This window comes from Argentina silus (genome assembly GCF_951799395.1).
Source record: "Argentina silus genome assembly, chromosome: 3".
Classification (NCBI taxonomy): domain Eukaryota; kingdom Metazoa; phylum Chordata; class Actinopteri; order Argentiniformes; family Argentinidae; genus Argentina; species Argentina silus.
This window is the reverse complement of record NC_139657.1, coordinates 16,389,301-16,410,819: the sequence shown is the minus strand read 5'-3', so window position 1 is coordinate 16,410,819 and position 21,519 is coordinate 16,389,301. Positions and strand designations below refer to the sequence as shown.

The following is a 21,519-nucleotide window of genomic DNA, read 5'->3' as shown; positions in this document are numbered from 1 at the left end:
GATACTAAATCTGTAATATGTTTGCATGGTTATCAGAGTTGACTTTCAAGGCATTCAAGACTGAATGGGGAAAGTACTGTTTACTATGTCAGTTATATTTTCAGTCATCCAGGTGATTTAGTGTATGTCAACAGGTAGCACCTATTTGATGATGGACGAAGAGAGTTTCCCTCTGCTAGCTGGAGGCATACCTGGAGGTTCAAGAGCAAGGCTTTCTAGCTGGGTGACAGAGGAACATGGTAACTCAGTGCACTCTGAAACTCTTTCTGTCTTGCACCCCAACCCCTCTCTGAATAATTAAATTGAACCCCATGGTGCTTTTGTGTTGTCATCTTAAAATATTCTGTCATTTAATGCTAACTTCTATTCCCTGTCACGTAGATGAAGAGCTGTACATTCAACAAGCAGTTGTACTCATAGAAGATGCCATACATGTATGAATAACTTTTTCATCTTCCAACATTTGCTACGTTTGGAATACAGAATTTTGTTTTGTCAGAAAATGAGTGCATTATCTTGTTTGTCAACTCATCTCAGCTAATTTCTTATGTTGTTTTGTAGTATCGATCTATCAACCACCGCATGGATTCAAGATCAATTCGATTGTACAGATGGTACTACTCCAGGGTCTGGCAATGGTAAAGGAGCACAATGAAATCAGTGTCCATTGGTCCACCGTGTTGGTTTATGCCTATAACAGACTGTTTTTATCTCTGTCACAGTGCTCCTATTACTGTGAAATTATTCTTAAAATACGCATCCGTCAGCATGGGTTTGAATCCAGCCCATGCCCTGCTGACATGCCCTCTTCTCCTTACATTCTCTTTAATTTCCCTGCAAATCACAGGGGAGCGTTACAGAGTTGCATAAATTACTCTTTTCAAGCATAACCTTACCCATAGCCCTAAGTAGGAATGGTACATGTATGTAAACTGTAAGTATTTACTTGTGACACCGTACTTACATATATCACAGTTATTATAACACTATAATGTACAGTGTGACTCTGTATTTATCTGTGTTTTCACAGGGGGTTGAATGTGGTCATCACTGTCATCTTGGCTCTGGCCTTCATTGAGAGGCCCTCCTCCTTCTCTGTGACCTCTGACCTGCGGTACAAACAGACGGTCTGGGAGCCACCATGTGGCTTGACAGAGGGCGTAGAGATTATCTGCCTGTTTGTCTTTGCCCTTGACCTTATTACTAAGGTATAGACCCACATTGTGTTCCAAGTTAACCACCAACGATGTCATTAGATAGCTGTTGATCGTTTAATACTATGGTCATGCAGCTCTTGTATACATTTCTCAGTCAATGTCAAGTTAATCAGAGTGGGTATGACATAATACGTTTCCATGTATTATGGATCTGTAGCCTATTTGTTATAGTGATTCATGTTAACTTTATTTGTAGTTTTACTTGATTGGTCGGGAGGAGTTTATGAAATGCAAGTGGCTGATTGGCTACATGGTCGTCATCTCAGTGTCCGTCATTGATTGGACGTTATCCCTGAGTATGACTTGTGAAGGGGTAAGAAATGTCAGATCACATTATGCTCTGTCTCTTCTTTCCTATGTTTGGCATATTTGGCTGTTACAATTGATCATGTAATTGGGTTTGTGTTTCAGGATATAAAGATGTCTTTTGTTTTTTGGGTCCTGATATTCTGCATTGTTTGTACCGTAGAATTTAAGAATCAGAAAACTTCTTCGGCCTTTCTTCCTCCTTCAAAATTCATCTCTGATGAAGAAAACCTTGAAATGCATCAAAAGAACGCTACCAGAGATCACAAGGTAGCAACAGTTGATTATACCAAACATTGTCAGAACATTTTGTAAGACAGGGCCACACACCTACAGTACATGGACAGTTTACAGTACAATACATCTTCTAAAAGCTATAGTCTAGTGATGATGATTATGTGACACATCTAATGATATGTATGTCATAGTAGATTGTGGCTTTACATTGTTTACACACTTCATATACATTTTTAGTTAGTGTTTTACAGTAAGCCAATACAGAAGTAAAACAAGTGAGGGCTGCAGTGCATGAGGCCATTTGTTGGTGCCCGGTACATAAGTTTGATTTTCTCTCTCTCCCTCCAGTGTAATACTACTAGTGGTTGTCCACCTGTGTCTCTTCACCATGTTTGGCATGCTGCTGTTTGCAAAGGGAGAGGTACATAATAATAATAATAATAATAATAATAATAATAATCACCCAGAGGCCTATCTGTTTATCAATAACACAGCCATGATATTGTATTGTATGAGTGACAATATGTTTTAAAGGTGTTTTCATATTTGAGAGCAAATACATCAATGGCAGTTACTATTTAAGGGTGTAATTGAAGACATTTTTTTGGCATTTCAATCTGCTCAAATGTAAATGTTTCCATGTTAGTGGCAGTTGTCTTTGCCCCTAGGATCCAGAGAAGAACAAGGAATGGGAGTCCTACTTCAGGAACCTCCCTCAGTCTCTGACATCATTATTGGTGCTTCTCACAACAGCCAACAATCCTGACGGTAAGGCTGTAGTTATAGTACAGTATATACTCTGGGCCGAGACCTGTAGCACAACACCATCCTTGTTTACTCACAGTTATTGTTATTTACTTTGACTTGTATTTTTATTGCTCTTTATAGAGACGTTCTAATTTAGAATTGACACACCTAATATGTACACACGCAATGTCTGCAGTCATTGTAGTTTACCTACTGCCATTCTAGCTCTCTATATTGACTGTAAGTAAACAACAATGGAGTTGTGGTTCAAGGCCAGAGCTAGAACCTAAATCAGTTCTATACATAGTCAGAATGGATCAGTTCATCTAAACCTTGCCTTTTCTCTATGCTATGAAGTGATGACCCCAGCATACTCCCTAAACAGAGGCTTCTCTGCCTTCTTCATTCTCTTCAGCGGCTTTGGTAAGACCCTGGGGCCTGTTTCCCCGAACGCTTTGCAACTAAAGTAGTACTTTATCTCTTCTCCCCTCAATCCCCTGGACCAACAAAGTTCTGCAATTACTGTAATAAATGTCTTTGTTCACACAGAAGATTGACCTGCAAGCATTTATTTTATTTTGCGGCTCGGTTGGCGGGAGAAATTAAGTACTATGAAAGCTACAAAGCTTTCTGGAAATTGACCCCTGCTTGATTTGATTGTAGGTGTACAGCACACATATTATGATTTGATTCAGTATAAAAGGTAAATTGTTTGCAAATAGTCCCATTGTTGAGTCAATATTTGATTTGTATGTTCTATACACGCTTAATTAACTTGTCACTGTAATACAGGAACCTACTTCCTGATGAACCTGTTGACTGCCATCATATACAACCAGTTCAGAGGATACTTAGTGGTGAGTTGGTCACTAGTTGTCACTAGTTGTCAACAGAACGTCAATTTCAGAAACATTTTGATATAGGTAAGTGTACAGAATTTAAACTAGGTAAATAGATTGATAGGAAACGTAACTATCGTCAATAAGGCAGTTTGAAGATAAGCCCCCGTTGTTGAAGATAAGCCCCCGTTCTGCAGATGTCGATCCAGACGTCCATCCTGAGGAGGCGTATGGGCATCAGAGCAGCCTTTGAGCTGCTGCACTGTCAGATGATCCAGGAGTGTGCCTTCCCTGAGGAGGAAATAGTGTAAGTGAAGATTAGGGTTATTGTTAAACATGTCTATTTAACCCTCAAAGCAGGGTCTTGTAAATGCACTGTATTTTCATAGAAATTGGCACTGTGCGCAAATTCAGTTGTATTATGTTCAGCTTCTGTTTTATGAACTCTCAAATGTTCTTCAAAAGAAGGTGTTTAGCGGCCACAGTAGTGATTATTAGGCCATGGCTGCAGAGGTGAACGTTTTGCATATTGGATGTATTAAAGGATATGTATGCATATACTGTATATATGTATGTAAATATACTGTATGTCTTCCCCATCCAGTGAGTGCATTCTGCTGAAGTCAGTCCTGAAGGTGATGAAGAGAGTACAGATGATTGACTACTACAGAAGAACCATCATAAAGGTGAGACACACAAAACCAAGTCACATGATTACAGTGTTTTTGTCCTCAAATATGATGCATATGGTCTGTCTAAACAACAGTGTACTGTAGTACATTCACCAAACACTTTATTAGGAACACTATACTAATACTGGGTAGGGCCTCCCTTTGCTCTCAAAACAGCCTCAATTCTTTGTGGCGTTGATTCCACAAGATGTTGGAAACATTCCTTTGAGATTCTGGTCCATGATGACATGATGATTTTTCAGGTGCACTTTCAAGCTGTGAATCTCCTGTTCTACCACATCCCAAAGGTGTTCTATAGGATTTAGATCTGGTGACTGGGAAAGCCACTGAAGAACACTGAACTCATTGTCATGTTCATGAAACCAGTTTGAGACGACTTTTGCTTTGTGACATGGTGCATTATCATGCTGCAAGTAGCCATTAGAAGATGGGTAAATTGTGGCCATGAAGGGATGCACATGGTCAGCAACAATACTCAATTAGGCTGTGGCATTCAAGCGATGATTGATTGGTATTAACAGACCCAAAGTGTGCCAAGAAAACATTCCTCACACCATTACACCACCTCCACCATGAGAAGGTGTACAGGTGTTCCTAATAAAGTGTTGGGTGAGTGTATATCAACCTCTGATTCCCTCAGAAAGCCTGCCAATCATTCAGTGGCTCCATTCCAAGGGAGGCCTTCCAGAGGTTATTTGATGAACTGGACAAGGACAGAATCAAAGAGGTAGTCTAAAACAAAGCAGTTTTTTAAGCAGTTTTTGTAAAAAATAATAATGAAACAGAGGATAAAACAAACATCTTCACTCAAACTCTGAATTTCCCCCTTTATAGATGTTATAAAGTTTATGTAAATTATTTATCTGGGCCCAAATGTGGTCATTTACCATACTTTCCGAAGACACTGTATTCACAGGGAAGACATGCTGACAATTTGACCAAAGAAGCCTTTTCAAGCATGGTCTATTTCTGTTTTAATCTCATTTGTTTTTAAATAAAAATGTATTCATTGTTGGTAACGTCTAGTCTAGCAATGTTTCTAACCTCTAATATTTTACCTCAACATATTTTGTTTTTGTTTTCTATTGTAGCATCCTCCATTGCCTGAGTACTCCTCTAGGTTACTGCAGAGGGTCCAATTGGTCTTCTGCCAACATTATGTCACCGTGGTGGGGAATGTGGTGGCTCTGGCCAACCTTCTCTGCATCAGTGTAAGTTCATCATGATGAGGAAGTGACTGGTTGGTTCCCTATGGTAGCACTCTCCTCATAAGACCTCCTTATGAGTCTACTATAGAAAAAAAACCCACAATACTTAAATACTCTTATCCTCATTCTAACTGTAGAAATAGACTTATGTGAATACACTCACTAAGCTTTGGTATCCATGTACTGTTAATACATTTATGCATGGTAGACAAACACTCAATCATACTGATTGAAATGTTACTCCCCTTACTACAAAAGGAGGGCTCGTCCGGGATTTGAACCCGGGACCTCTCGCACCCTAAGCGAGAATCATACCCCTAGACCAACGAGCCACTGTTTGGGGTCAGAAACCTAGAGATAAGATTCCTCCCATCCCCACGCATATGACATTCCTTAGGTCAAGCTGTTGCATGCTCAGTGAAACTGCTTCAACACTGCCATCTAATGCCTGTTTGTAGGAACTGTGACTATTCAACAAGTTGACATCAGATATGGAATGAGTGTGAGTGAGTGAGATAAAGAGTGGATGTCTGAATAATCTTGCTCCTGATGTTAGACATTATGATATCCCGTTGTTTAGATTTTACATTTAAACACAACTTTATTGTTGCCCAGATAATCCTGGTGAATGATTCGGAGAAGATGCTGTCTGAGCGGGATGACTACTATTTAGAGGTAATCAATGGGAATTGTTTTACGTTCTTGTTCTACGACCAAGATATTATTTTGATCATTTTAGTCAAATTGAGGTATACATGGAAAGTCACAGTGAACATATAACACTTGCATTTAAAATTACCATGATCTTTCCATGGTCAAGACCATATTGGTACAGTTTACAACTTAGACAAAGAATGTACAGCAAGTACAGTAGTGAATGCACCCACTGAATCACTTAGTAGTACATTGAGCTATGGCTGGTGAGGGTCTGTAATGTATGTCCATGTCTCCATATTATTGACAGAGTTACTCTCCTCTGTGTTTCAGACAATCAACTGTTTCTTCATAGTCTACTACCTGCTGGAGATGGGACTGAAGATTACAGCGTTTGGCTGCAGAGGATATCTTTCGTATGGGAGTAACATCTTTGATGGTTCTCTCACGGTTCTTTTGCTGGTAGGCGCACCCGACTGAACTGTAATAGTATTGATTTAGAGCAATATTAAAAACACACTTTTTCAAATAAGTGTGAAGATTTAGATAAAGATCTTATTTGTATTTATTTATGCTATACTTGATATTCTGTTGTATCTGTTTTACCAAAGGGTCTACAGATATCCATATTTGCCACCTACAGGCTACCATTTTCAAAGTGGTAAGATTATCTCACTTTATTGTATCTTATCTTTGATTTTACACTAAGGTACTTGTACTTGTGAACTAATGACTTATCAGTGGCCATAACCCTAAATAACCCTATCCCTGAACCACTTCCTTGACACAACAAGTCATGAGCAAACACTGTTAGTCGTACCAATGCAAACAGAATCCTGCAGCCCCGTCACTATAAAGCAACACTGTTACTATGAAGCAGACTTTCTACCCAGCCATCAATCCTCATAGTACAAGTATACACATAACCAAAATTATTGCTTTGTATACTTTTTATTACCCTAAAAGGAGGGCTCGTCCGGGATTTGAACCCGGGACCTCTCGCACCCTAAGCGAGAATCATACCCCTAGACCAACGAGCCTGACTGAATACTAGAAACCCAGTGTTTAAACCCTCCTCTCTGTCCCACCAGGCCTGTGTTTGAACCTAGTGATGTGGCATGTCTGCTCAGAGCTCTTCTGCTATTACACTGCCCCCTAGTGGTACTCTCAAACAGTGTTTTATATCTGAAAACAAAACTACATGGAGAAGCTCTGTCAGTGGTCTATGATAAGGTTTATGGAGCAGACGTCGGTTAGACCTACCTTTGAGTCCTGATTGTATCATAGTAGACCAGTGGTAGCTTGAATAGCCCTTTTTCTGACTGTCAGAATCCCAGAAATGGTCTATTATCACTATGTCTGTTGAATAGGCTGTCTCAACTTCACAGGCAGGAGCATTGCAATTATTTCCCAACTATGCTTATACAGCAGTGCTCAAAAGAAGGGCTCGTCCGGGATTTGAACCCGGGACCTCTCGCACCCTAAGCGAGAATCATACCCCTAGACCAACGAGCCTGCTTGAAGCTGCTGTGTGTGACCATCTAAAAGGAGTGATGTGGCATGTCTTTTTTCTTTAACTGCCCTCTAGTAGTTGTCTCAAACAATAAAAAAATAAATAATAATAATAATAACAGTGCTTTTTATTTGTATAGCGCCTCTATCGCATACTGAGAGCACTTCACAGCAAAAAAAAAGAGCCCAGAGGCTCTTCAAACATAAGCATTCCAGAGGCACTGTGCAGCAGAACAGGTCTGTCAGTGACCTATGATAGGGTGTAGTACAGTGTATTGTAGTACTCTGGTAGAGTATGAGCCCAGCTGTGTCACAGAATCCCAGCTGTGGTCTATTATTTTCGACTGTATACTTTAAGCTTCATGAGCACAAGTATTTATAAGTAATTATTTCCCTGTATACCAGTGGTTCTAGTGCTCTAGAGAAGGGCTTGTCCAAAATGAAAACCTTGGAACGAAACTATAATCATACCCCTTGACCAACAAGCCTGCTTAAAGTCTAGACAAACTTGGTTTAAGTCCCCTCTCTAAAACCTACCTTTAAGACCTGTGTTTGAGCTGACAGGGTTAGGGATGTGGCATCTTTGCGCTGTTCTGTTGCTAGAGTGCCAGATGTATCAATAAGGTTATACGTGTTTGAGTCCTCATCATACACTAGTTGTCTTCTGTGGTAACTTCTAGCCATGGCCGATAATCCTTATTACTGATGTATATGCTCAACTTCACTTTTACAAAATTACTATTATAGGAATTACTACTTATACTCAAAAGAAGGGCTCGTCCGGGATTTGAACCCGGGACCTCTCGCACCCAAAGCGAGAATCATACCCCTAGACCAACGAGCCTGCCTGTAGGCTCAGTGTTTAAACCCTCCTCCTGTCCCATTAGGGCTGTGTTTGAACCTACAGTGTTAGTGATGTGGCATGTCTGCTCAGAGCTCTTCTGCTATTAGACTGCCCTCTAGTGGTACTCTCAAACAATGTAAGGGGTGAACAGATGAATGCACTAATGCTTTCGTTGACAACTTATTTTAGAAAATAATGATTTGCATTTCAAAATATCAGACCAATGACAAGAAGTTAAAGCTAGAGTGTCATGTAGCCAAGTAAAGGAAGCTCGGTTAAAGCTATTAGCACCCCAATGTTTTCATCTATGGGATTGGGAATGGCAATTCACACCTTTGATTTGGAGGCCATCATTTCATTGTTAACTTGTAAAGTACCCTATTACTCCCCCACTCATTGTTGAGGCACCACTTTGGGTTATTATGTCTGTTGAATAGGCTGTGTCAACTTCACAGGCAGTAGTATTGCAGTTATTTCCCAAATATACTTATATAGCAGTGCTCAAAAGAAGGGCTCGTCCGGGATTTGAACCCGGGACCTCTCGCACCCTAAGCGAGAATCATACCCCTAGACCAACGAGCCTGCCTTCACAGACCAAACCCAGCATTCATACACCCTCCTCTTCCACAACTGTGTGAACCTCTCAAGGTTGTGATGTGGCATGTCTTTGGTTAGAAGTGTTCTGCCCTCTTGTGGTAGTCTAGAACACTTTCTAATACATCTGAAAAAGTATAGGTAAAACTACATGGAAAAGCTCTATCAGTGGCCTATGATAAGTTTTATCGTCTACAGTGGAGCTTATGAGCCCTTTCTTTGACTGTGTCACAGTCAGTGTAGACCTATTTTCTATGCATTTGTTGTCAACGATAACCTTGAGAAGCACATGTATTGTAATGATTCCCCTGTATACTTTTAGTTCTCAAAAGAAGGGCTCGTCCGGGATTTGAACCCGGGACCTCTCGCACCCAAAGCGAGAATCATACCCCTAGACCAACGAGCCTGCCTGTTTGTTGCAAACTCCGTTTTTAAGGCCCACTGTCTGTCCCATCAGGACTGTGTTTGAACCCACACTTACCTGTGATTGTGATATGGCATGTCTCTGCTCAGAGCACTTCTGCTATTACACTGCCCTCTAGTGATACTCTCAAATGTTGTTTTATATGTGAAAACAAAACTACATGGATGTTCTGTCAGTAGTCTATGATATGGTTGATTGAGCAGACGACAGTCATTTACATCTAATTTCTTACAAGCTCGTTTTCAGTAGGACACAAGGAAACTTGTTTCTAACAGTTGAGAAAAGCACTATGTCTGTTGAATAGGCTGTCAACTTCACAGGCAGTAGTATTGCAATTAGTTCCCAACTATACTTATACAGCAGTGCTCAAAAGAAGGGCTCGTCCGGGATTTGAACCCGGGACCTCTCGCACCCTAAGCGAGAATCATACCCCTAGACCAACGAGCCTGCCTTCACAGACCAAACCCAGCATTCATACACCCTCCTCTTCCACATCTGTGTGAACCTCTCAAGGTTGTGATGTGGCATGTCTTTGTTTAGAACTGTTCTGCCCTCTTGTGGTAGTCTAGAACACTTTCTAATAGATCTGAAAAAGTATAGGTAAAACCACAGCCGTTTCTCTGGCTGTGTCACAGTCAGTGTCGATCTATTTTCTATGTGTTTGTTGTCAACTCTAACCTTTACATGTACTGTAATTATTGCCCTGTATACTTTTAGTTTTCTAAAGGAGGGCTCGTCCGGGATTTGAACCCGGGACCTCTCGCACCCTAAGCGAGAATCATACCCCTAGACCAACGAGCCAGATGTATACATAGGGACTGAATACCCTCACTACCACATAAGCCTGTGTTTGAGATTCTAGGGTTGATTAATTGTTTAACAGATGCCCCGCTTCACTTAAAAAAACAAACAAATAATGATAATAAATTATTCATATGGTTAATACATTGTTTTTTGATTGGGCCAGTCCAAAGCATGGGCGAAGTAGGTGATGGCATATGGCCCCTAAATGAAATGATTTATTTAAAAAAAAAAAGTTATTTTTTTTGGCAGGTATGAAGCACAGTTTCAAGGCACTTATTTCTTCAGCACAAGCTGTTAGCACGACTAGCTGCACAGCAGCTGAAACCTGAAAGCCAATAGTAGAGGAAGGGAGAGAATTCAAAGTTAGGAATCTCTGAATTAGTTTAGACTTGTATATAAGGTAAGACCTGATTAACTAAATGAAAAACTACAGATTTCATATTTTGTAGGTCAACTAACTTGCAGCTGTGTTTGTGCTGTTTGACACAAGATAGACACACTGGCTGGCTGAGGTCTGACTGAGGTCTTAAAGGGGCAGTGTTGTATTTTAGGAAAGACAGAAGTGCAAGTTATTTCATCATCAGGCGACAATTAAACATGCTTTATAGGTTTCAGGTCAAACACGGCAGATTTTAAGTCACAGTCATTTTCCCAGTCCTTTAAAATAATGTTTACTGTTGAACCGTATTGTAATTATTGGTGTTATTATTATTCTCCTGCATCCGCCTTTTTTCAAATGTAATGCAAATCACTTTTACCTGGTAAGGCATAAGAACATGCAACTTTACACATTGGCCTCAAGGACCCATAACTTTCACCATAATAGATTTTCTGCCATTTAGAATTTTGTGAAAATCCCTAAAATGACATCTTCTCTGCAACCACTTGGCCAATCTGCATGCAATTCATATATAGCATCTGTGGACCATGTTCTATCAACACAAAATCATTCGGCCAAAAAGCTCAAACAACATGGCCGCTCTGAACAAATGAACTTTGGTGTGTCCTATAATTTACATGATTAGAAATCAGACATGGTGGGGTGCATCACGACCCAACTTGGCAAACATATGTCAAACCCTCTCAGGACCAAACACGTGCAGTCATATTCTGATCTGTCACATGGTGGCGTTAGAACAAGCACATATTTATGTCTCTTGATCTGTTTGACGTAGAGTCATGAAATTTGGCACAGATGGTCAGGGGTATGTGTTCACCTAACCCATAGAATATGTTTGGGCTTGACCACAGGGTGGCGCTATTCTGAGTTTTTGGCTCATAGCGGCCATGTTGTTTTAGCTAATCTAATTAAATGGAATGACCTTTGTCAATAGATCATGTATATTTTTCATGCAGATCTGCTAAACAGCTTTGGAAAACAAGATGTTTAAATTCTGCTGCAACATTGAAAACACAACAGAATACATCATGAGCATTTCTCAGACTTTTCAAAGTGACAGGATACACTGAACCCTGTATCAGTCACTCGAAACACATTGTGGTCATGGCGGCTTGCAGCTATAGTTACTGTTTTTTTGCTCCATCAACCTAACTCACAAAGGTAAAGGAATTATTTACCTGAATCAACTACTTAAAACATAGACAACCAGGGCTCGTCCGGGATTTGAACCCGGGACCTCTCGCACCCAAAGCGAGAATCATACCCCTAGACCAACGAGCCTGCCTGTTGATTGCAAACTCAGTTTTTAAGGCCCACTGTCTGTCCCATCAGGACTGTGTTTGAACCCACACTTACCTGTGATTGTGATATGGCATGTCTCTGCTCAGAGCACTTCTGCTATTACACTGCCCTCTAGTGATACTCTCAAATGTTGTTTTATATGTGAAAACAAAACTACATGGATGTTCTGTCAGTAGTCTATGATATGGTTGATTGAGCAGACGACAGTCATTTACATCTAATTTCTTACAAGCTCGTTTTCAGTAGGACGCAAGGAAACTTGTTTCTAACTGTTGAGAAAAGCATTATGTCTGTTGAATAGGCTGTCAACTTCACAGGCAGTAGTATTGCAATTATTTCCCAACTATACTTATACAGCAGTGCTCAAAAGAAGGGCTCGTCCGGGATTTGAACCCGGGACCTCTCGCACCCTAAGCGAGAATCATACCCCTAGACCAACGAGCCTGCCTTCAAAGGCCAAACCCAGCATTCATACACCCTCCTCTTCCACATCTGTGTGAACCTCTGAAAGTAGTGATGTGGCATGTCTTTGTTTAGAACTGTTCTGCCCTCTTGTGGTAGTCTAGAACACTTTCTAATACATCTATAAAAGTACAGGTAAAACTACATGGAAAAGCTCTATCAGTGGCCTATGATAAGTTTTATCGTCTACAGTGGAGCTTATGAGCCCTTTCTTTGACTGTGTCACAGTCAGTGTAGACCTATTTTCTACGTATTTGTTGTCAACGATAACCTTGAGAAGCACATGTATTGTAATGATTCCCCTGTATACTTTTAGTTCTCAAAAGAAGGGCTCGTCCGGGATTTGAACCCGGGACCTCTCGCACCCAAAGCGAGAATCATACCCCTAGACCAACGAGCCTGCCTGCTGTTTGCAATCTCAGTTTCTAAGGCCCACTGTCTGTCCCATCAGGACTGTGTTTGAACCCACACTTACCTGTGATTGTGATATGGCATGTCTCTGCTCAGAGCACTTCTGCTATTACACTGCCCTCTAGTGATACTCTCAAATGTTGTTTTATATGTGAAAACAAAACTATATGGCTTGTTCTGTCAGTAGTCTATGATATGGTTGATTGAGCAGATGAGTAATTTACATCTAATTTCTTACATGCTCGTTTTCAGTAGGACACAAGGAAACTTGTTTCTAACAGTTGAGAAAAGCACTATGTCTGTTGAATAGGCTGTCAACTTCACAGGCAGTAGTATTGCATTTATTTCCCAACTACACTTATACAGCAGTGCTCAAAAGAAGGGCTCGTCCGGGATTTGAACCCGGGACCTCTCGCACCCTAAGCGAGAATCATACCCCTAGACCAACGAGCCTGCCTTGACAGGCTGAACCCAGCATTCAATCCTCTTCCACATCTGCGTGAACCTCTCAAGGTTGTGATGTAATAGTAGTCTACAGTGGAGCTAATGAGGCCTTTCTCTGGCTGTGTCACAGTCAGTGTAGACCTATTGTCTATATGTTTGTTGTCAACGATAACCATGAGAAGCACATGTATTGTAATTATTCCCCTTTTAGTTCTCTAAAGGAGGGCTCGTCCGGGATTTGAACCCGGGACCTCTCGCACCCTAAGCGAGAATCATACCCCTAGACCAACGAGCCTGCCTGTAAGCTGGTAACTCAGTGTTTAAACCCTCCATGTCTGCTCAGAGCTCTTCTGCTATTAGACTGCCCTCTAGTGGTACTCTCAAACAATGTAAGGGCTGAACAGATGAATGCACTAATGCTTTCGTTGACAACTTATTTTAGAAAATAATGATTTGCATTTCTATATATCAGACCAATGACAAGAAGTTAAAGCTAGAGTGTCATGTAGCCAAGTAAAGGAAGCTCGGTTAAAGCTATTAGCACCCCAATGTTTTCATCTATGGGATTGGGAATGGCAATTCACACCTTTGATTTGGAGGCCATCATTTCATTGTTAACTTGTAAAGTACCCTATTACTCCCCCACTCATTGTTGAGGCACCACTTTGGGTTTCTTGTCTAGAAATGTTTAGACTACTTAAATTGCCAAGTAAAAAATAAGGCAAAAAACGAGGAAACGTGTCTCTAATAAGCACTAAGCACTATGTCTGTTGAATAGGCTGTGTCAACTTCACAGGTATTGCAGTTATTTCCCAACTATACTTATACAGCAGTGCTCAAAAGAAGGGCTCGTCCGGGATTTGAACCCGGGACCTCTCGCACCCTAAGCGAGAATCATACCCCTAGACCAACGAGCCTGCCTTCACAGACCAAACCCAGCATTCAAACATCCTCCTCTTCCACATCTGTGTGAACCTCTGAAAGTAGTGATGTGGCATGTCTTTGTTTAGAACTGTTCTGCCCTCTTGTGGTCGTCTAGAACACTTTCTAATACATCTGAAAAAGAACAACTACATGGAAAAGCTCTATCAGTGGCCTATGATAAGTTTTATCATCTACAGTGGAGCTTATGAGCCCTTTCTTTGACTCGTCACAGTGAGCCATGATTTCTTGGCTCCATGTTTGGTGTATATGTTCCTTCAATTTTAACCTTGAAGGGCACACATTGTGTCATTATTTCTAAGTATATTTTTGGTTATCTAAAGCACCCAAAGCCAGAATCAAACCCCTAGACCAACGAGCCACCTATTAACTGTAGACTTGGGGTTTGATTCCCGCCTCTACCACATTAGCCTGTGTTTGAGACTCTCGGGTTAGTGATGTGACATCTTATGCTGTTCTGTTGCTAGAGTGCCAGATGTATCAGTAAGGTTATCTGAGTTTGAGTCATCATAGTACATTAGTTGTCTTTATTGGTAACTTATAAGGACATTCTTTGGCTAGCCATGGCCTATAGTCCTTATTACTGTTTGATATGCTTCATCAATTGTCCATAACCAAAATATGCTTATTAAAACCCTGACATATAATACACTATATCATTGCTGGTGTGGAAATGTCAAATTGGAGGGGGTGCGAATGCAATGTGTGACCTCATTGGCTGTTGATGGTACACATCTGGGAGGTGTTACATCATAATAGTAGTCTACAGTGGAGCTTATGAGGCCTTTCTCTGGCTGTGTCACAGTCAGTGTAGACCTATTGTCTACATGTTTGTTGTCAACTACAATCTTGTGTTCTTGCACATGTATTGTAATTTTTTTCCTGTATACTTTTAATTGTCTAAAGAAGGGCTCGTCCGGGATTTGAACCCGGGACCTCTCGCACCCAAAGCGAGAATCATACCCCTAGACCAACGAGCCAGTTGTAAGGAGTGTCAACACAGTCTTTAATTTTAGCCTTGAAGTGCACATTTTGTGCAATTATTTCTCTGTCTACTTTTAGTTATCTAAAGGAGGGCTTATCAGGGATTTGGACCTCATGCACCCTAAGCGAGATTCATACCCCCAGACTAAATAGCCACCTATTAACTGTAGACTTGGGTTTTGAATCCAATCTCTACCACATTAGCCTGTGTTTGAGAATCTAGGGTTAGTGATGTTTCATCTTTTTGCTGTCCTGTTGCTCGAGTGCCAGATGTATCAGTACGTTTATCTGTGTTTGAGACATCATTGTACAATAGTTGTCTTCTGTGGTAACTTATGAACATATCCCTGGCTATGTCACAGCAAGTCATGGCCTATAGACCTTATTACCGTTTTATATGCTTCATCAATTGTCCATTACGAAATATGCTGAAATATAATGGAATTGGAAATGTCGTGGAGACAGTGCAAATGTAATATGTGACCTCATTGGCTGGTGCAGGTAAACATCTGTATCGTGACCTTGTTGATACAAAGATGTGGGCAGAGGTCATTTATTATCCCTTTCTCTGCCTGTGTCACATCTTGCCATGGCCTGTAGCCCCTATTACTGTTGTTGATGCTTCACCAACTACACTCACACAGGTAAAGGAATGTTTACCTGTGTAGACTATTTATAATGCTTAAAAGAAGGGCTCGTCCGGGATTTGAACCCGGGACCTCTCGCACCCAAAGCGAGAATCATACCCCTAGACCAACGAGCCAGTTGTAAGGAGTGTAAACGTAGTCTTTAAGTTTAGCTCTCCGCCCCTGACGTCATGAATATGTGACATTCCTGCCTGCAGGCTGTGTCAGGTTACCTCAGTGAGGCTGTGTTGCCAAGCTGACCTCTAGTGGTGGTTGTGCACACTGTGTCCTTACAGCAATGTGACCTGTAAATAATACTCTTGCTTTGTCAGCACTATCTTGATGAGTTGAATCTGGTGTGTTAGTGCTGGAATGGGGCAAAAAAGTCCAACACTGTGCAACAGTAGAGTTGAGAGTTGAGAGAGAAACGCTGCTGTACCCTGTGTACTGATTTCACAGCTTGTGTGTGTGTGTGTGTGTGTGTGTGTGTGTGTGTGTGTGTGTGTGTGTGTGTGTGTGTGTGTGTGTGTCAGGAACCCAGCCCATCAAGGTATATTGTCACTATGGGAGATGGTCCGCCTGATCAACATGCTGATTGTGTTCCGCTTTCTCAGGATCATCCCCAACATCAAGGTGACAGCTTGGACAAGGATGAAGTGATGACATCTTGTTGCATTGCTTTTTGTTTCTGCCACATTTTCAATGGGACTTACCTGTGTAAATAAAGGATAAATAAATGATATCAACATTTAAATATAACAAAGTTTAAGTGATAACATCTTGGTGCAACAAAATGATTCAGTATGCTCATATTGATTCTATAATGATAACATGCCTGTTGTTATTATTACTTGTGGTATTTTTCCACTGTAATGTTGTCTTCATGTTCCTCTATAGCTGATGGCCCTTGTAGCCAGCACCTTGGTAGACCTGGTGAAGAACCTCAGAGCCTTTGCTGGTATATTAGCGGTGAGACATTCAACTTCTTAGCCCTCTTCATCTCTTTCACAACCTCCTCTCAATTTAGTCTCACTTTGATTACAGTGTCTGTTGACTGAGTATGACAGTAAATGTGTGTCTTTGAAGGTGGTGTATTATGTGTTTGCTGTGCTGGGGGTATGGCTGTTTGAAGGAGCCATCACAGCGCCTGCTAATGTGAGGTATGAGAAAATCCAGGATCAATGAATCAAAAACTCATCTTCTACTTTGACTACTAGACCTAGATATGTTGGTGGTCAAGTTCAGGATAGGCATTGACAGTACAGTATATGCTGTTTAGCAGACACGTTTAGTACAGTACAGTACAGTTCTCCACTGGTATACAAGAGGCTTTACCATCCACCATACTAGCTACTGGGTATGTGAACACATTGAATAAGCATAACTACAGTTGTATTTATGTATTGTGTGTTGCAGTGGGCCTTCCATCCCCAGTGTGATGAAGATGACCACCCACATCACAGTAGAATGTGGCTCATATGAACAGCTTGGCTATTGGCCAAACAACTTTGATGACTTTGCAGTGAGTATCCTATAGTCTAACCCTCTTCAGATGGTTTATGTTGAATGTAACATAAATATAAAAACATCTGGTAATACATATTTGTGTTAATTGATATAAGCTACTTTCATTAATTTTTCCATAAATATTACTGGTATTGAATGACCTAGAAGTAAAAAAAATGATGACTTACTGAGGTGGATTGGTAGTGTTGGTAGTGATGAGGTGAGTCCTCCATACCATGTGAGAGCTTTGGGTGTCTAGGAAAGCACTATATAAATGCAATACATTAGTTGTATTTGTATTATTGACATTATGATTATTAATATGATTACTACATGTACAGCGTTAATGTTCCCTGTGTTCTCAGTCGGCCCTGGTCCTCCTCTACAACATCATGGTGGTGAACAACTGGAACGTCTTCCTGGATGTCTACTCCAGATACACCACTGAGTATGTCAGTCAGTGTACTTGTGTGTACAGTGTGTCGTTATGTTTCTCAGTAAAATGTACATTTTGAATGTCTGGGATGAAATACGTTGATTTAATGGTGTCCTCCTGTCTAGGTGGTCCAAACTGTACTTCATTGCCTGGTGGCTCACCTCCTCTATCATGTGGGTCAACCTGTTTGTGGCTCTGATCCTGGAGGTACGGTATCTTACTGTTATTATACCGGCTTGTTCTATGATTCGTCTTTTCTATGGCGTTCTGTTTGTTTACAGGCTTCTTCAACCATGTGATCAGATGAAAGGATGTGATCAGATGATGAACAGTAAAGATACAAGGATGTACACAATGCCAGAAATATATAACCGTTTAAAGGATAATAAACCACAATTTGACATCACACCAATACATTCGAACAAACAGATGCAAACATCCATACTGTATACAGTACTCACCTGTTGATGTCATTTTCTTGAACCTTTTTACATATATTTCACTCAGAACTTCATCTACAAGTGGGACAGGTGCCATGAGTGCTCAGTGTCTGGTGTAGAGAGAACTGACCTGGAGACCACCATCCAGCTCATGTTCAGGTAGGACAACACAACACAATACAACACTGACCTAACACTGATCTGCTGTATATGAACTGGCTTTAGCTTTGGCTCTCCAGGTAGGACAGTACATGTCTGTCTAACCTAGCTTTGGCTTGGAGTCTTCTTTTGGCTTTACATACGTTTTGGCGCTGCCCTTGACCAAGGCAAGACGCTGAAACGTTGACTTTGTGCTGCCTCTTGTTAGATAAATGAGCAATTAAGCATAATACCTTTTATTATTTCGCTTGTGCTTTGTTGTTTTGCTATTACTACTGCTTTGCATTGTTTGGCGTTATAGTTGGGTTTTGCTATTGAGTTAGCCTAGATAGAGGAATGTTTTGGGCTTGCATTATGCCAATTAATTAGCTTCATGATTGGCTGCTGCAACATTTGCTGGATATTTGGCAGAGCTTAGCTATCCCATCAGACACTGCTGTTAATTTGATTCCCATTCAGCACAGGATCTTCTGCTTACAGAAAGTATCTGCTTGGCATACGCAAAGTGAAAACCTCTGCTGCCAACTTTGTCAATTCAGAAATGAAGGGCATACACAGGTTATGTGCCGTATGTCTTTTAAGAGTCTCCTCTCTGGTTTGCAGAGGACAGATGCTAGAGCCAACTGAAGAGGAGGTTGTCACTAAACTCCACCAGCACCCACACCTCCATCTGACTATGTGATGTCACAGATAACAGAAATAGGCTTCTCTAATCCCCTGTTCCTCACTTCTGCGTGTGTTTCCAAGTTGGAGTTTTCTGACATAAATCAAATGCAGTGGCAATTTTATTTAAAGTGTGCTTGACAACTGCCAGTTCAGCTTGCATTGCTTGTGTTTCTGTGAATTTGCTTGTGCATACATTCCCTAGGAAAATAGAATGAGTTTGTATACACTGTATAATATTGCTGTATTTAATGAGTCAGATAGATAAAAATAATAACCTATATAATCTCACCTGTGAAGTGTTTGAATTCTGCCTGAAAAGGCACAATAAACTCCTAAAGTTTCGGCTTCATCTACAAAGACTTTCATTGTGTAGTTTCTACTTTTTCACTCTACTTTGAAGGAGTTGAAAGGCAGGTTTAGGGACATGACAAGAACCATTGTTGCATGTGAAGACTTTCTCTAATCTGACAAGAATGAAGATAGCATATAACGTGTGTATTTGTGTGTGTGTGTGTGTGTGTGTGTGTGTGTGTGCGTGTGTGTGTAACATTCTTAGGGTATGACTTCATATCCATCACTCTGCTGTACATTAGGTCTTGCTGACATGTTCCTACTCTCCATTGCGCTGATTTCTTTGTCTGTCAGTAAGGTACACAGGCTACAAGCAGGTTGTTGGTTTCTCCCACTCTGTAGTTATGATTTTAAACAAAGCAAGGAATTTCCTATCAGCTAGAAAGAGAATGTAAAATATTGCCTCCCACAGAATTCCTGTCCAAGTGTTCTGGGAAGGGCACATTCTCACTGGGGAGGTATGTTCACAGTTACATTACTTTCATTTGCTGTCATTCCTTAATCGAAACTAAGTTCACACAGTAACCATTTATCATTGAAATGCAACTCTCACAGATGGTCTGTTCTTAGTTGACCATTGTGCTTGGGTAGAGTACTTGAATTGAATTGTATTTTGTATTTCTATTACTGTAATTAGAGTAGTGAAATAATGGTTGGACAGGTGGCCTTGTCAGACATACTTTTTATTTCTACCTGTTCTTAGACTGGAGTTTTACATTTCAAATGCTGCTGTTGTATGCAGTGGATAAACGTACAGCAGTTTTCTAGAATTCTTTTAGACATATAAAAATGTATTCGATGTCAGACACGGACTGGGCTCGGGCCTCATCTCAATGGGCCAAAGTAGGGTCGGGCTTGAATTTTCAGGCCCGTTTAAAACTGTAACTTAGACCTGCTGCAGTCACCTGTACAGTAGTTCCCCTTTCACCTATAGTAAAAACTGCCTCTATCACCTGCTCTCTGTTCTCTACTTCCTACATGCGCTCAGTGCTTCTGTACTCTAATAAAGTCACCTGTTCTAAACCTTACCTCCTCCCTGCCCCAGTCACCTGCCTATAGCACCTGCCCTGCCATTGACCCCATATTTAGAGCAGCTGTCTGGAGTCCCCCTGCCCCTCCCCCCTCCCCCTACTAGACCAGGCCTTATCATCTCTTCTCCTGATAGGAATGTTCTGTGTCCGGACAGTGCAGCTGCACTTCACCACAGCTCAGTAGAGCTCTTTAAAGGGATGGTTCACTATTTTTACACTTACATGAGTTTTTTTAATATATCTGTGCTGTCGTTGATCAATCCAGATAGCTTTTAAGTGTAAAAAAACATCTGGGACCGTGCAGACGTTCACAATCTTTGGCCTGCCCTTCCTTTTTACTTAGTGGGAGAAAGCCATCCTCCTTACCTCAACAACTCAATGTTCTCAAGCTCTAATGATACCTGTCTAAGTGTCCATATGTCCAGAGCAGATTCTATAAGAACATAAACCTGCCCTTTTCTCTTAACCTCTCTATGTGGCCCTGAATCCATTCTCCTTACCTGGGAATACCAGGATCTAATGTTGGCTAATCTGAAGGCAATTACAGAGGCGGTGTGGAAATCAAACTCCTACTAGAGCAGTGATGATAGTCCTGCCCTGTGTGGGAGGAGACAGGTATTGTCCAGACGTGGTGGTAGAATGGTAGAGGTGCTGCCACCTACACAATAGCCCTTTCATATCTAACTGCCCCAACAGACGGACACCAGAGTGCCTTCCTCGCCCAGTAACGACTCAGCCTTTTCTTGAAATACTGTAATTATGCCTTTTGCCTCCACCTCTTGGTTCTTTCTTCACTAACCTCTGTCCTCGGTGTAAAGGTGCTGCACCTGGCTGGCTGACCACACCCTTTCACCTGACTTAAAGAGGGGGTGATGGGGTGGGGTGTTTAATCTGTAAACCCTCCCCCTCCTGTCCTGCCCTCAACACCTGTCAGACACTCTCAGAAGTTTAGGTATACTTCTTAGCAGACACATTCTATTTTGAGGGCAATACCTCTTTAAAGACTAGCTAAGGGGGCCAGGGTGTTAATCTGTAAATCCTGCCCCCCCCCCCCCTGCCCTGCCCTCAACACCTGCCAGCCAGGTGGACCCTTGGTCACAGTCAGAGAAGTTTAGGTATACTTCTCAGCTGACCCACCTGCAAGTGGGGTGGAGGTTATTGGGCTCTGTGGATAGTATTATGAGAGTACGCTGCTTATAGCGATGGTGGTATATTTTCAGTTTCGGTTTTGATTATTATCAGACTATCAGCAGCAGAATTATTATCTGAACATTTTCTTAT

The 21,519-nt window shown here is 41.2% G+C and overlaps 1 protein-coding gene across 1 annotated transcript; it reads left to right on the top strand.

Moving 5' to 3' along the window:
* Positions 1-151: 151 nt before the first annotated feature.
* LOC310802184 (two pore channel protein 2-like) lies at positions 152-18,872 on the top strand (the record flags this gene model as incomplete). The annotated part of the gene is made up of 25 exons (XM_083666478.1): positions 152-239; positions 382-434; positions 562-638; positions 1,031-1,208; positions 1,414-1,530; positions 1,687-1,793; positions 2,109-2,181; positions 2,429-2,528; positions 2,865-2,930; positions 3,300-3,364; positions 3,544-3,653; positions 3,951-4,032; positions 4,679-4,765; positions 5,130-5,249; positions 5,862-5,921; positions 6,234-6,362; positions 6,512-6,561; positions 16,183-16,282; positions 16,547-16,618; positions 16,736-16,809; positions 17,066-17,171; positions 17,521-17,603; positions 17,717-17,798; positions 18,099-18,190; positions 18,794-18,872. The coding sequence occupies 25 exons, from the start codon at positions 152-154 to the stop codon at positions 18,870-18,872; spliced, it is 2,250 nt and encodes a 749-aa protein (XP_083522604.1).
* Between the last annotated feature and the right edge of the window lie 2,647 nt (positions 18,873-21,519).